The 16275-nt window shown below is 45.1% G+C and overlaps 1 protein-coding gene across 1 annotated transcript; it reads left to right on the plus strand.

Moving 5' to 3' along the window:
• The first annotated feature begins 6125 nt into the window (after positions 1-6125).
• On the plus strand, positions 6126-15381 carry LOC308191661 (mitochondrial amidoxime reducing component 2-like). The gene is made up of 7 exons (XM_080584312.1): positions 6126-6419; positions 6516-6689; positions 9340-9502; positions 10865-11005; positions 11992-12053; positions 12142-12213; positions 12738-15381. The coding sequence occupies exons 1-7, from the start codon at positions 6148-6150 to the stop codon at positions 12862-12864; spliced, it is 1011 nt and encodes a 336-aa protein (XP_080440438.1). The 5' UTR covers positions 6126-6147; the 3' UTR covers positions 12865-15381.
• Positions 15382-16275: the final 894 nt, after the last annotated feature.

Genomic DNA, 16275 nt, shown 5'->3' on the forward strand with positions numbered 1-16275 from the left:
GAACTTTAGCTTGTAAATTGCTCAGCACAGAGCTTGCCACTGACTTTTTTCTGCTGACCTATGCCTCTGCTCACATGGTGCAACTTTAAGGGAATAATTTTGTTGCCATCCATGTGGACCCAGAATGATACCTAGAAGTAGTGAGCCTGAGGAAAGAAAAACTTGGTGCATATTGGTGGGCCAAGGGCAGAAGAACAGTGTCTCTAAAATAGACTAAAAACAAAGAAAGAGAATCACAGAATCATTAGGGTTGGAAAAGACCTCCAAGATCATCTGGTCCAACCATCCCCCTACCACCAGTATCACCCACTAAACCATGTCCCTAAGCACCACGTCAAACCTTTCCTTGAACACCTCCAGGGACGGTGACTCCACCACCTCCCTGGGCAACCCGTCCCAATGCCTGACTGCTCTTTCTGAGAAGAAATGTCTCCTCATTTCCAACCTGAACCTCCCCTGGCGCAACTTGAGGGCATTCCCTCTAGTCCTATCACTAGTTACCTGTGAGAAGAGGCCGACCCCCAGCTCCCCACGCCTTCCTTTCAGGCAGTTGCAGAGAGCAATGGGGTCTCCCCTGAGCCTCCTCTTCTCCAGACCAAACAACCCCAGTTCCCTCAGCCGCTCCTCACAGGACTTGTGCTCCAGGCCCCTCACCAGCTTCGTAGCCCTTCTCTGGACACACTCCAGGGCCTCGATGTCCTTCTTGTAGTGAGGGGCCCAAAGCTGAACACAGGATTCGAGGTGCGGCCTCACCAGAGCAGAGTACAGGGGGATGATCACCTCCCTGCTCCTGCTGGCTACACTATTTCTACTACAGGCCAGGATGCCGTTGGCCTTCTGGGCCACCTGGGCACACTGCCGGCTCATGTTGAGGCGAGCATCAGTCAGCACCCCCAGATCCTTTTCCTCTGCACAGCTTTCCAGCCACTCTGCCCCAAGCCTGTAGCGCTGCATGGGGTTGGTGTGGCCAAAGTGCAGGACCCAGCACTTGGCCATGTTGAACCTCATCCCATTGGCCTCTGCCCATCGACCCAACTTGTCCAGGCCCCTCTGCAGGGCCTTCCTACCCCCCGGCAAATTGACACGCCCCCCAACTTGTCGTAGTCTGCAAACTTACTGAGGGTACACTCGAGAAAGAAAGAGAAAGAAAAAGTAAGCTGTTGCAATAAAACATGGTGATTCATGCAAGACTATTTTCTTCCTCAAAATGGACTCTGTCACACTGAGGCTACTAATTACTGCTGCTTATCAGTGCTGCTTTATCAGTAATTCACTCCTCAGTGGGTGCAGTGCATTTGTGAAGCCAAGCTGAGGCCTGAGGGCTTGCTACTCCCTTCACCAGCCCAGCTCCAACGGCAGAACCCAGAAAATGTGTCTCACCAGGGAGAGCTCTCAGCTTTTGGGCATAGGCAGGCTATTTTATTAACAGGGGGTTGCCCTCAGCCTTGTTCTCCAAGCTCCTTTTAGCCTCTCAAAGTGAGCGCTTGACCCTCTCGTAGAAAAAGGTGGGACATGGTGGACGTTACCATTGGGGAAGATTTGATTTGACGTTGGAGCTGGATGAAGACCGTGCCTCCCCTTCAGGCCCTTGCTTTGCAACTCTACCCATTGCTGCACCAAGCAGGTGTAGGTTTTCAGGGGTATGCTATGGTGCTGTCTGGTTCCCTTCACATTTCCACCCCTTTCACCGTGTTTTATAACGCACGGCAACATAAATAAGTTCAGGAAGCTGGATATATATATATATATACAGGAGTGGCAAGGAGCACCCACCCCTCCCAAGCTTCTCTCAGAAATGGACTCCACTTACCGGACAGCCCAGCAGGTCGCTTGTAAAATGAAATCCCCAGTGCTGTTCAGTGAGTCATGGAGCAGAACGAAGCTCATTTCTGCTGTTTTTGCCAGAGCATTTAATTACTGCTCCAGCTTGCCATAGGTTCTGAGGAAATGGCAGAGGCCTAACAGTTATTGTCCTTTGTCCCGCAGCGCTAGCAGTGAGGAAGTGCTCTGGCACGGCCTGCTTTTGAAGTGCCGTGACCAGGGAAAACCATACCACACAGCACCACGTCACTCGGGTGCTCCCAGGACTTTGCCAGCCCCAAGCCAAGGTTCACTGCAGGGATGAATGGCCTTTCTGTCCTCCACCCTTCCGTGGGACTGGCAAGGGGGCAGGTTTTGTCAGCCGCCTCTTTTCTTTGCATCCCAAGCCCCCGTCCTCTCCTGAGATAAGGCTGGTCCTAAAATCTGCGCAAAGTTGCTGCAGTTACCTGTACACAGAGAGCTCTGGAAATCCTTTTTCTTCAAGGAGCAACAGAGAAACTAAAGAGCGGGTAGAATAATGGAGATAATTAAAAGAAAACAGTGGAAGAAATATCTTCCCTTCCTTGTCCTTGCAGGAGGTTGTATCAGGCTGCCAGAGCTGTTTTGGAGTAAAGTGCAGGCTGAGCTCAGCAAGGGTGATGCTCCTTCCTGGATCCTGCATCTCTGATGAGAAGCTCAGGGCCCTGGGCTTGTCGAGCTGGAGGAGATAAGGCTTAGGAAAGACCTGCCAGCAGCTTTTCAATACCAAAGAAGGGGCTGTGCACAGGATGGAGCCAGGGTCTTTACTGAGGTGCACAGATGGACAGCAAGGGACAACGGTCATCAGTTGAAATGGGGGAGTTTCCAGCTGGATACAAGAAAACAAATTCACTAATATGAAATTAAGCATGAGAAGAGGCTGTCCTGGGAGGCTGGGGGGGTCTCTATCCCATGAGACTTTCTAGGCATGACTACAAAGAGCAGAGCAACCCAGTCTAAATTCAATGTTGACCCCGCTGTGAGCAGGTTGGACTAGGGACCTGGCACCTCTCCCAGCTTATATTTACCTCCTGTATGGAGATGTAGAGGAAAGGTATCCCCACCCTTCACTATCCCTTCCTAAAAACACAGAATGAAATTTTGCTTCGGATAACAGGGAGGAGGAACTCGCAAAGATGTCAGTACAAACTGCACGAAAGTTTGGCCCTCAGCAAGGTTTCCGCTGAACCGAACGATGCTGGCTGAAAGGCAATTGTCCTTTAGTGCCATCTCCTGGGAAAAAAACAGATTTCCACCCTTGTTAGCTTCACTCATTGTTCTGCATCATCTCCTCTCCGGGAGGGGGGTGGTGGTGGTGGTGGTTTCCTGCCCTCCTCTAAGCAGGCCACAGTTTGACGACAGCGATCTTCAGGATTTTCGGTCCCAGCAGTGCAATGTGCATCTCTGCATACCAGTGTTTTCCACCCTGTTAAATCCTGAGTCTCTGAGTCCCGTTTGCAAGTGTTTCAAACATAAAGACAAAGGAACATTGTTCCTGTTTTTTGTTTTGTTTTGTTTTTCTTTCAAAACCCAAAAATACATTATATTTTCCTCTGTGATTCTTGCTGTGCCTTAAAAACACTTATGAAGGATGCCTCACTGGAGGAAGGGGGATGAGCCCCAGCCACTTTTTGTTTCTGAATCTCATCCTCCACTGGAGAGATCCCAGCTGCTGAAGACAGGACATGTAATTTCAAATACAGGAGGAGCAGAGCCCAGCAGACTGGAAGGACCTGCCCCAGGAGTCACCAGCTCCAGCATTCATGCATAACTAGCCCACATTAGCGGGATAATCTTCCTATAGGTCTGGCCAGTGAACAAAGCACCCCACTGGTTTTATATATTTATAATTCCTTGGGTAGGAAAATCCTCACAAAAAAAAAAAAAAAGACCTCCTTACCTCATTGCTCTGACTTCATTAAAAGGCATCTATCATTAATGAGACTATTTTTAATTCTATCATCACCAATTATTCACCTGAGATTTTTCCCTACATTAATTTCAGTGAGCTCATTTCTAGTGCATGACTCACCAAACTCTGATTTCCTTGATTATTATAAGAGGAAACAGCAACACTTTTATCTTCCCCTCCTCTCTATGAAGGAATCTTTTGAATTTATGTATTTTTTGTTCTGACTTTGGAAAAAGGACACGATTTGTGTGTGGGTGTGGGTGTAATATAATTTTTATCATATTTGGCTTAAATCATTGTTGGATGACTGCATACTCAGCAGTGTCACCCCCTCATCTCCACCTTTTGTGGAATTAGCATTCACTGGAAAAATACCTGGCATGTCCCCGGTGTGGGACAGTTAACTCCTTTACTGGGACAAGCCCAGCCTACACTTAGCTCTACCCTAACACCCTTTCTCCTCATCTAGGCCAATGTTTTCCTGCCTTCGTCGTTGCAAATTTCTTTGTAATGTCCACCCAAATCTCCCGAGTTCAGCATTTCCAAATGTGTATGTCGGGTCTATGCCTTTCCAAATACTGCACTGTTCACATATCTGAAGACCTACGGCATCACTAGTCACTTGTCTTTTTTCACTTGAAACAAGCAAAATCCTTTAAATATTTCCTCACAATTCACCTTTCTTAGACTTCTGATTGATCCATTGCTACAAGAGTCTAGATTTGCCTCTAGAAGAATGATCAGTGCATCTGAATGCACTTTTACTTTTTCCTTTGTTTGACTTTATCGGTTTGTCTCATGGGTGCTTCTGAGCTGACCACACTGCTTTGCAAGACCCATTGCTTGCACAACCGAGAGAGCCCCAGTTTGCCATGGGATTGACACCACAAATCCTCCAACTGAGCAGTCACATTTTAAGCAAATTTAGCCTGAGGCAAGGATCTGGTGCAGAGAATTTCAACACAGATGTCCTGCAGTTGAAGAAGTTATAAGCAACTGAAAACAAGGTTGTTTCCTGTTGAGTACAGGCTTACCGTACCCACTCGGGCTATGACAATTCTGCTGTATGAGATGCTGTGTTTGGATTGTAACAAAAACATATATATATATATATTTTCTAATTGGCTTTATTCACACTGCTTTATAGCAGGAATTAGTTGCCTCTAGGTAAGCACAGGTGCACCTGATGTGGGGGATAAAACAAACCTGCTGATTAAAAATCTTACAAGAGGTTTTTGAGAGAGTCTGTTTTATGGGTGAAGAGAGCTTTTCTTAAAGGCTGCAGTCTTAGACATGGAACATTATGCCATGAACGTGCTCTCTACAGCCAAATCTAAATTTACATCCCTTGCATCACAACAGGAGAGGAGAGATTATGCAGATGCTGCCGCCTTCTGTTATTCCTCCGTAAGCTCCTCCATGTCATAGTCTTCAAGAAGAGTCAGAGCTGAATGTAACAGCTGCTTGTCAGAGCTGGTCTGAACAAAATCTCACTAGCGACCAGGCTGGCAGATTTAGAGAACAAGTTTGAAGTCCTTCTTGGATTTAGAGATATATTTTTCTTCAAATTAATATGCAATCTCTAGGAAAGGCCAGCTACATCTGCTGCTGTTGTTTCACGTGGGCACCACTGATATAGCCAAGAGCAGTCTGAGGAGTATCAAGAAAAGTTATAGTGAGTGGCAAGGGACTCAGGAGCACAGGTAGTTTTCTCATCAGTCCTCACAGTTAAAGGGAAGGGGTTTGGAAGGACCGTTCGAATCTGGCAAACCAACAAACGGCTACAGGACTGGTGCTGCAGCCAGGGGTCTGACTGCTTAGACCATGGGACTTGCTTTGAGAAACCCAGTCTGCTGGGGCCCACCTGTCAGGGAATTTTTGGTCACAGGCTGGCCATGCCGGTGAAGAGGGCTTTGTAGTAAAGTTGCCGGGGCAGGGGAACCTTTAATCATTCCACTCGTCGCTGCTAGTGTCAGCGGTAGATGCCCAAAGCCTGGAGAAGGCTCACGGGTCAGCAGGAGAGCACCTGAAGAGCAGCACAAGGCAGTCCCAGCCAGTAAGTCGGCTCCATCAGGGGTCAGACTTTAAATGTCTCTATGGAGAACGAACACCCTCCCAGAGGGTCCTGCAGGGACCAATTTGCTCAACAAAGCACCGTAAGAAGGGGTTTCAAGGGATTTGGCAGGGACGCCGGCAGAACGCCTTCACCTTGGAAGGGGACACACGGCGGGGGGGGACACAGCCCCCAGCGGGCGGAGCGGGCCGGGGACCACCCCATGCGGCAGCGGCGGCGCTGTGAGGGCGAGCGGCCCCGCGCCGGAAGGGGGCGGCCCCGCACCTCCCCTCACCGCCCCCGTGCCCGTCCCCGTCCCGTCCCTGCGTGCGGCCCGGGCGCCATGAGCGGGCCGTGGGGGGCTGCGGGCCCGGCGCTGCGGGCGCCCCGGGCGGGCTGGGTGTGGGCGGCGGCGGCGGCCCTGGCGCTGGGCGCCCTGCTGGGGGCTTGGCGCTGGGCCGCGGGGCGCCGCCGCCGCCGCCGCCCAGCCCGGCTGCAGCGTGTGGGGACGGTGTCGAGCCTCTTCGTGTACCCCGTGAAGTCGTGCCGGGGGGTGGCCGTGCCGCGGGCGCAGGTGACGCCGATGGGGCTGCAGAGCGGGGAGCTGCGGGACAGGTAGGGCGGAGCGGTGCGGGGCGGTGCGGGGCCGGCTGGTGCGGGGCGCCGCTGCGCAGCGTGGTCCTGAGCCTCTGCGCGCCCCCCGCGCCGCAGGTTCTGGCTGGTGACCAAGGAGGACGGGCACATGGTCACCGCCCGGCAGGAGCCCCGGCTCGTCCTCGTTTCGGTCGGCTGCGAGGATGGCTGCCTGGCCCTGAGCGCCCCCGGCATGGAGGAGCTGCGTGTGCCCGTGAGGCTCCCCAGGAAAAACCCGGTGCGGAACTGCAGGTACGGGGGGTAGGGAGGCTGGGGGGGGGGCTCCTGCTTCGTCCCTTCTCCCAGGTTATAGTGTGCCCCTCCCTTGTACGCCTTGTTTTCCGAGTCTGGGGAACGGCTGGTGTTTTCTTATTTAGGAATCTGCAGGTGCTGTGCCTTACACCAAAGGTCCAGGGCTGACTGCCGTAACGCTTTAATTTTAATCTGCTACACAGCACCGTAAATAAATATCAGGAAAGATAACAGTAGTCACAGACCATAAATCATGATCTCCAGTCTTCATGCCGTGCCGTGTTTACTCACCTATGTTTACTCCCCGCTTGGGTAATTGCACCTCAAAGCCTCGGTTGTGCGTTACCTCTGTAACGTGTGTGTGCCAGGCAGTGACACGCATGTCCAGCACATACACAACTTTCTAAAACTTGTTAGAAAAAGATTTAAGTAGTCTAAATATATTTCAGTAATGAAAAACTGCCAGGCCTTCGTATGGGTGCTGGCTCGTGCCCAGGAGTTTGGAGCTGAGGCAACGCAGCAGGGTGTCCGGCTGCAAAAGGCTGCGTAGGCTTTGTCTGTAACCTCTACAAATGGTAAGTCCAGTTGCAGGTTTTACTTGGATGTTTAAAAACCCCGTGTTTGGGGGAGTCAAGTGTAGGACTGAAGCCACTGAGTAGGCACGGTTCATATTCATGCAGATAACTCATTAGTGAGTTTTTACAGCTCTCTGGTGAAGCAGCCTCTGTGTTCTTCCTCTGTGCCTGTTGGTATGTGTTGTGATACTTAAATTTGTGATTGTGCGGTGTTCCCATGGATCCCTAAACCCCTGAGTTAATCAGTATAGATCTGCTTCTGAGGTGGAGAACAGTGTTGTTGGAAGCTGCTTCGTGCCAGCCCCCAGGCAGGCAGCGACAGAGAGAAGGGAGGGAAGCAAAAGGCAGTCAGGTGCTCTCTTGGGCAGTGGCAATTTCATCTCCACCTGTGCCGCAGAGCTGGTGTGAGGATCCCAGCAAACAGCAGGGATGTGGCTGGTGGAGTTAGTGGGTGAGAACAGATGTGATGCAGAGATTGGTGAGTGAGAGGGCTGCCGTACGGGCGCTGTGTTGAGAGTTTCTGACAGCCATAGGAATACCCCGAAGAGCTGGGGGCTTGGCTGAGGGGAACACACAGCCACTTCAAGTGTTTGGGTGCGTGCACACACCAAGAAACCCTGGGTGTTTCTGAAAAGACAGAAAATAAGTAGGAGTGAGCTGTCAGTAGCTCCTTTTGCAGGGGCAGTTATGCTGTGCATGAACCAAATTAATCTTTTTGCAAGCAGAAGCCCGCTGCTAGCCGTCGCTGCCTGGAGCCCTGCAGCCTGCCTGTGGGTGAGGAGGGCATGCCCGTGAGATGCGAGCAGAGAGGAGAGGACCCCTAGGAACTGGGCCAAGCTAGATGAGCTGCCTGGGCATCTACGTGCTTTAAGCTGTGCAGCGCAGGTAGAAGAAACTGCAGTGTAGTTGGGTCAAAATCACTACTGTGAAGACAGTCTTAGCTTATTCATGACTGTTGTGGAAGTTTATTGGAAGATTGAGTTGAGGTTTACCTTGTGTGCCAGGAAAGTGTTCTGGGCATAAACTTGTTTTGTACTGTGCGGCCAGTGGGTTTTCGTGCACCGTGGACTTTGCTTCCATTATAAATCTTTAACCTCTCCTAGCGTATAGCTCAGTATCTTAGGTTTGAGCTTTGCTTGTTGAATTAGTAGCCTGTTGCCAGTTCTCACTGGGGTGAGTTCTTGCCAGCAGCCTTATGAGAAGCTGACATACATCCTTTTGTTGTTATTCTTAACAGATTTGTGCGGTGTGGGAAAAACAAACAAACAAACACCTTCCAGAGACTTTTCAGGAGGCAGCTAGTTTTTGGGGAAGGGTCTTGCTGAGAACAAGGGCTGAAATTTACATTGCTCTTTCTGCTCTGCCTCATGTGCTGACAGGCTGATCCTCAAGTGGTCTAGACCTGGTGTGTGATTTGATTGGATTGGATTTTTTTTGAGGAATGTGTGAACACCAGGTTTTTACATCCTGTTTTGCAGCCTCAGCAATAAGGTGTTCATTGCTGCTTTATAGTAAAAAATAATTACAGCACATACAAATTTATTAATTAGTGTCAGAATGTAAGCTGAAGGGGTCTGTTAGGCAGCAGAGTTTCACTCCACTCTGGGTAAATTTTCACAGCACTAAAATTTGAACAAAAGCTTCCTTAACAATTAGGGACATCAGCAAGTGCTAATTATAGTGACTAACTGCACCGCAATGTTCATTTTCTCAAATTAATTACATTTCAGTTGATTTCTGGGCAGAGATCTTGTGTTGTTAGTCACACGCAAATGCAAGAATAGACTTTTTTTTAAGCTCTGAGCACCTAGTCTGTTCATGGCGCATTCTTTCACCAACTGTTACTGTCTGGCCATGTCCACGGTACCTAGCTTCCAAAACAAAGTTGCCACAAGATTGCACACTGGAAGTGATCCTTGTGCCAAATCCAGAAACCAGCTTCTACCTCACTAATTCATGCAGTTTGTTAAATGTATCTAGCTTCTACTATTAAAATGAGATGCCTACTTTTAAATAATAAGCATGCTTGAGTCTTTGGTTTTACAACTAGCTTTGTGATATGTCTTATCCTTCAGGTTGTTCGGACTGGATATTCAAGGCAGGGACTGTGGAGATGAAGTGGCTCGGTGGCTCACCACTTTCCTGAATTCGGAGCCCTATCGACTGGTGCACTTTGAGCCTTCCATGGTGCCAAGAAAGTCAAAGGACGTAATAAATCTTTTCCGAACCACAGATGAGGTAAATGAATGTTCTTGTTCTCAGAATTACCTTCTCATTGTTTCCTTCCCCAGCCACCGAATCTGCACATTCAGTTGTTTGTGATGAGCCCATTTTAGCAAGGTTTATATCACGTACTTAAACCATGTGAATGTTTTCCTTTTCTATGATGAAATTACTTTAATTTTACCTTAGATTTGTTCCAAGCTGTTGACCACTCACAACTAGAGTCTGACACTGACATTTAAAGAGGAACTGCAGAATTAAATACCATTCCTGTTGTGCCTCGGAGAATAGAAGAAAATCATGTTTTTAAAGGTGTTTTGGTGTTATAACCCGTATTGTGTAGAAAACTTTCATTCAGTATCCCTTGTGAGATCTAGGAGTTTACTGATATGAGTTGTATTACCTCATAGTTTATTTAAAGGGACAACATTCAACCCCAGTGTCTATAGTTACAGTCCTAGTCTATAGTTACCATCCAGAAAGGGTTACAGAGGTTTCATCTCCTTCTTTCTGTGGGAAGAAGCTTGACGATGTGATATTAGATAAAGATAATGTAGGAAGGGAAGGGAGTTGCCATGCTCTGATGTCTTTATATCATTGGAGCTATTGATGTCCTCCTTGTCTGAACACAGCTCCTATATGAAGATGGAGTGAACTCTACCTGATGAGTGCATACTTTTTAAGGAAGTACAGTTTGTGAATGCCTTACATTATTCTCGTGACGTTTTTATCTATAGGACATCGGTGTAGTGCTTGTTGTTGCACAAAGAAAAGAAAGTATATAATCTATTCTGGATTCTCATGCATATGCGTTTACCATGTAACTGAGACTGGTACAGAAGACTAATGGTTTCAGCATATGGTGTGTCAGGTTACGAGGGGTGGCGTTCAGGAATCCTAGCGTGAAGAATAGAAGAAGCATAGAAGAATTCAGTTAGTCAATTATAGTCGACCATGTAAGTTTAGCAGATCCATAAACAACTTGGTATCCTTCAAAGCTTGCCATAGCATGCTTTAGTGATATATTTAGCTCTGTTTGTAACACCTAGGATAAATGTCTGGGATGTGCATACAATATCAGCTTGTAAGAAGTTGTGGCAGCTTATATAATTTCAGCTTCATTCTATAAATAGAAGTTTAATTTTACAGTTTGAGCAAAGGAAAGTTGTGGCAGTTCTGAAATAGGAAAAGGCAGGTGTTTTACTAGATAACATCCTTCCATCAAAATTAAAATGTGAATACAGCAGCCTAACACTGCCAGGCTAATACGTGGTCACTGGTTCCAACATATCAGTCCTTTTGCTGTTCAGTAGTTTTGCCAACTTTGCACCCATGCTCTTACAGCAGCCTTACATTTTTTGGTGTTTGTTTATGTAGGTTGCCTATCCTGACTGTAGCCCAGTCTTGATCATCTCAGAAGCTTCACTGGAGGACTTAAATACCAGACTGGAGAAGAAAGTTAAGATACAGAACTTCAGACCGAATATTTTTGTGACAGGTTGCAATGCTTTTGAGGAGGTAAAATAACTCTTAAATGTCTTTTTGAAGGCTTGGATGTGTTTTTTTTATAACTGTTTCCTTGGGGGATGGTGCCAACAAGGATGAGGAAAGCTGCGGTTTGGTGATATACAGCTGGATTCCAGAGAGATACAGCTTCTGCTCGCTTGCATGTGAAGCATAGAGGGAGAAAACAGGTCTGTGAATACTTAATTAGCTTAGGAAAGGAAGAAAAAAGTGACAGGCTGCTACTTAAAGCTCACTTTCAAGTGTGAAGTAAGGAAGGCTATGCATGCTGTCATTGATCAAATTAATGATACAAATGAGCAGTTAGTAAATTGTGAGCGTGATGTTTTATAGTCTTTGGCACAAGAGTAAAACTGACCATTGTGATTCTGCAGCACCAACACTACATCTCTGACTATATTCTGGTAGTTCAAAAAGCACTGTCTATGAAGGTATCTGGCGATGAAATGAACAGGTGATGATGGCATTTAAGTGTTTTGACATCCTGTTCCCTTTTTCCAAAGAACTTGCTCTGGATAGATCTGGTAATTCCCAAATCTGTGAAGTTCCTAAAAACAAAAATGGGTCTCCCAAGAAGGGTTGCAATGTTAAGCTTGTGCAGAGAAGTGAAAACTTACTTCCACTAAAAAATTCCTTTCTGTGGAAGTAGTGACTAGCAGAGGTCACAGATCAGATTCTCACATGCACAGTTAGAATAAACTTGCTTTAAGTTCAGACAACTGCGTGCTGCAGAATGGGTTTTGTTACCTACATAGCTTTCTTTCCAGATATAATTACTGGTGGGTCATGGATTGGATGAATGTAGGGACAACAGGGTTTTCATTAAAACTGTACCGTAATATAACTGCACTTACTTGAAGATGCAAGTGAAGGTGACCATCTGGAATGGTACAGCCTCTTTAAGAATGACTGTGCCACTCCTAGAAGAACGGTTGTACATGCACATGTCTAAAATGTGCTTAATATTTTCCTTCCCTCAGGACACCTGGGAGGAAATTCTTATTGGCAGTGTGGAAATGAAAGGGACAGTGTGCTGTGCAAGGTAAATATTTGAGACTGTTATTTTATATAGATGGACAGAGATTTATAATCAGAAGCTGTTACTGATTTGGTGCTGTCTGTAATTGCAGGTGTATTTTAACAACTGTTAACCCAGACACTGGGGTCCTGGACAGGAAGGAGCCCCTGGAAACATTGAAAAGGTTGTAAAAATACCAGTGTGTCTCAGGCTGTGGGATTGGATTTAGGTTAGATCCAACAGATGCTGGGCTGATGTTTTAAAAGTGCTTTGAAGTATGTGCAGGATGTAATAATGCAGTGTAAAGTTATGTGTGTATTGGCTTCTGTTCTACTTTATGCAATTCTATACAGTAAGAAAATTCAGGAAATTCTCTCTTCTTACTTGCAAACTTTACATTCTCTGCCTCTTCCGTCAGTGCTAGTGTGAATGCCTGGTGTATCAGAAATTTGAGGTATTTAAGTCTAACTCAGCAACTTCAGCATTTCTTTTTAAAATATCTTCTGTATGTGTATTATGTACGTGGACCCGTGAATACAGTCAGGTTCTTTCTCTCTATTTGAACTGCTTAGTTCTCAGTAATTATAGTATTTATTTATTTTGTAGTATAATATGGTGACTGTTCATATGTCCTCTCTCTCACCACTGATATCTTGATATTTAGGATTTGCTACCACTGATTCTAAAAAAAGTGTTCTCTCTCTGCAGTTACCGCTTATGTGATCCGTCTGAGCGACACATTTACAAATCCAGCCCTCTCTTTGGAAGATACTTTGCCGTTGACAAAACTGGAACAATTCAAGTTGGAGACCCTGTGTACAAGATGGTCCAGTAGTGAGGGATGTTTTTATCAGAAGATGACTCTTCACTTCAACATGTTTTTCTTTTTCTCTGTGAACATGGTCACTGTCATAACTTTTTCTTATCTCTTGCAATATTTTTAATACTATGTTCCTTTGTAAGGTGCGGGAGGTCTTGGAGGCTATGAGCTGTCAGTCATTTCAGATCATGATCATCTAGTAGCATGCATGTAGCAAACAAGTCTTCATTTTTTCTGCAGGATGTGGTAGAGGAGAGTCAAATCCAAGACAGATTTGACAGCACTACTGTATCACACCTCATAAAATTTAGTGTCAAGCTTGATGTCGGAATCCAAAGTTATTTACAAGGGCTTTGCATCATGTATTAGGTACATTCAGTGCCTATAAAGAACCACAAAAACAGTCATGCCAAGCATAAAATGCATATGTTGATCACAGAGCTCCCTTTGCAATTGAACTGTGAGTGCTGATGGCAAGGCTGTGTCTTAAATTCTACACTTCTTTGGTCCCAAGTATCTTCATCTATGTCTGGAGTTACTTTCCTGCAGTGTTACTTATTCTGCAGTCATTTCCAGAAGATTGCTTTTGTCTTTTGAGATTGGAGCAATGTCTGAAGGAGAAGCTTTGTGAGCTGACTAAATGCTCCTCTGTTCTATAGGTGGGAACACTGTAAGACTATAGGCTCACTTATTTTATGACCTGTGCTTGAAAGAATTTGAATATTTTTTTTCTCCTGTGAAGCATACTGTATTGGCTTAGCTGTAAAGTAGTGATTTGTTTGGAGTAGTGTTTGCTGCCTTATCAGTAGAACTTCCAATTTGACTAAAGGCATTAGGCGTTCATTAGATCAGAGGCTGGACGCACATTTAGAGGGAGAAAAAAGTTGTTCGGAATGATCTGATTCCAAGCCTGCCCCTATTCAAGCTGATGTCCAGGCCAGTCTTGCAGGGCTTTGTGTTCATGCTTCACTCCTCTGTGACTAAGTGAACCTCTTCCTATAGAAAGTTAAGCTGCTTCCGTAAGATTTAGACCAAAGGGATCTGGATATGTAGAGAAGTAAAGCTTTATGCATCAAGGGAGAGAAAAAAAAATAGATTTCCAGTGCCAAATAGCACTGAGCAGACGTTTGGGAAGCTGCAGTTATAGACTGAGCATGTTAAAGTCTTTATGTATTATGCATTTAGATCTCTCCCTCCCTGTTCTAACCAAATGTCAAATAACTATATTTTTTACTGTATTTTATACTGCACAAAACAAACAGGGGGCTGATGTAGAGGGAAGACATTAGCTGGGTGATGGCAGTAGTATCTTTTCTTTAAATATAATTATGAAGAAAAAAAAACTCAAGCCCGACATTTTTCAAATGCTTGGCTGCCTGTTGCTTTGTTATGGGTTGCTAGGTCTAGAAAGACTGTTGAACTAGCAAAGAAGAGGAATTTAATTGAGTGTGAAGGACAAATAATGACCCAATTTGGCGTTTCGAATCTTTGTTTTGTATTGTGAATATGAAATTGGAATTTTGCTGCATGTTCACGGCTCAGACTTGTAAGATGAAGAGCTCTTGTGCCTTTGAGCAAATTCAGATGGCTGTATGTGGTAAGCATGAAGCAAGCATATGGGGAAGATAGTTTTCTATTATTCGTGAACTCAGAGTTGTTCCAAATAGCCTTTTATTAGCAGTGCTCTGTAAGTACTGTTTTCCTGTGACATACAAGTACCCAGCTAGGTCTACATGTTGCATACTTGTGCGTTACTATGCCTAATGCAGCAACTAGTGGGAGAAGTGAGAGAAAAAGCATCGTCTTATAAAAGGAAAGTAATCCTGAGGCTCACTTTAAAAAAAAAAGCGTATATTGAAAATCATGAATATTAGAGGCTGAAACATTGTGGAATTCCTAATAATATTATTAAGCAAAGACAGCCTGCTGGCCTGCCAAAGCAATTAGTTAAGAGTGTGTCTCTTCATTAAGTCAAAGACATTGAAGGAACAAGAGCTGAACATAGCCTCTAGCCAAGTGTACTTCTTCGTTGTGGTTCTATCATCACTTTAGGAGTTACGTAACGCATTGTCTGATATAGATTGTGTTGCATCTTTGATTTTGATTGTTCATTGATTGGACTAATTTTCAAATGGTGCTGTCTTTTCAATGAGAAACTGCATCTGTGTTCCTGTTAGGAAAATGCCATAGATCTAAACCCCTGATTTACCCTGTAAAAGCCTCTTAGAAGAATTTAGAATCCTAAACCAGGTATGCGTCTGAGTATTACAGATTTGACAACTGACATTTAAATCCATTATGTGATGAAAGAGGGCCATATATGGGAGCTGGAGAGGGTAATTAACATTGCAATATAAACATCTTCATACAAATGTTGTACTGTTGTAACTTTAGGAATTGTATTTGATTTCACTAAAGCCATTTAGAAAATTGAAAAACATGTAAATCATAAAACTTGTTTTTTTTAAATTGTGCACTTAAAAATGTTTAATTATTTTTTAACTAGAGAAAAAAACAAGTATTGAATTGTAACTGTTGTAAGGTGTGAAATTTGTGAATCTTTTTTCTGTGTTTTCCTTTTTCATATTTAACTTCTGGTGCTGTTTACTGGATCTCATGTATAATTGTTTCTTCTTTCAATCTTTATTTTTTTAATCTTACCTCAAAGTTCGAGAAAATACCCAGTTAATCAGAGGAAGCCACCCACATGCATAAGAAAGCAGACCCATGAGATTATTCTCACTTCGAGATCTGTAAGAAGTTCCCCGTACTGGGCAGCTGCAGGGCTGAAGACTAACTTCAGATTTCAGCTAACTGAACTTTCTCTACCTGTTCAGTCTATAGACACAATGAAGGCTGTGGCATGTTTTTGTGAAGAGCTGGGGTAGAAATGAAATTTTTCTGACTCTGTGTAAGGCTAGAGCATCTCCGTTTGCTTTTGGACCATATGTGTTAGGCTCCTAGCTGACTGAAATCTCAGTTTCCTACGGCATTGCAGAGCAGCACTGGTACTGTGCTTCATCTAACCCTCATAGCCTCTTTGCTGTTGTACTCCAAAAACAATAGCTCCATTTATTATTGATTGAGATATGTCTTCCAAAGCTTATGAAGGATGATGCTTGTTGTGGTTTAACCCAGCAGGCAGCTTAGTACCATACAGCCATTCTCTCACTCCAGTCCCCATCCATGCAGTGGGATGGGGGAAGGAATTAGGGAAAAGAACAGTAAAACTCATGGGTTGAGATAAAAACAGTTTAATAGGACAGAAAAGAAAGGGAAATAACGATAATAAAAGATGATACAAAACAAGTGATGAATACCACAATTGCTAACCGCCTGGCCAGTCCCCAAAAAACAACTGCCCTTCCCTCCCATATTAATCGTTCAGCATGACATTGCATGGTATGGAATACCCCTTTGGCCATT

Source organism: Anser brachyrhynchus (assembly GCF_964034855.1).
Source record: "Anser brachyrhynchus genome assembly, chromosome: 3".
NCBI lineage: Eukaryota > Metazoa > Chordata > Aves > Anseriformes > Anatidae > Anser > Anser brachyrhynchus.

What these genes read in the sequence shown, in the direction of transcription:
- LOC308191661 (XM_080584312.1), top strand. Translation starts at nt 6,148, where the DNA reads ATGAGCGGGCCGTGGGGGGCTGCGGGCCCGGCGCTGCGGGCGCCCCGG. An exon ending in AACCCGGTGCGGAACTGCAG is followed by an intron (nt 6,690 to 9,339) that starts GTACGGGGGGTA and finishes CTTATCCTTCAG; the next exon opens with GTTGTTCGGACTGGATATTC. An exon ending in TTTTCCGAACCACAGATGAG is followed by an intron (nt 9,503 to 10,864) that starts GTAAATGAATGT and finishes TTGTTTATGTAG; the next exon opens with GTTGCCTATCCTGACTGTAG.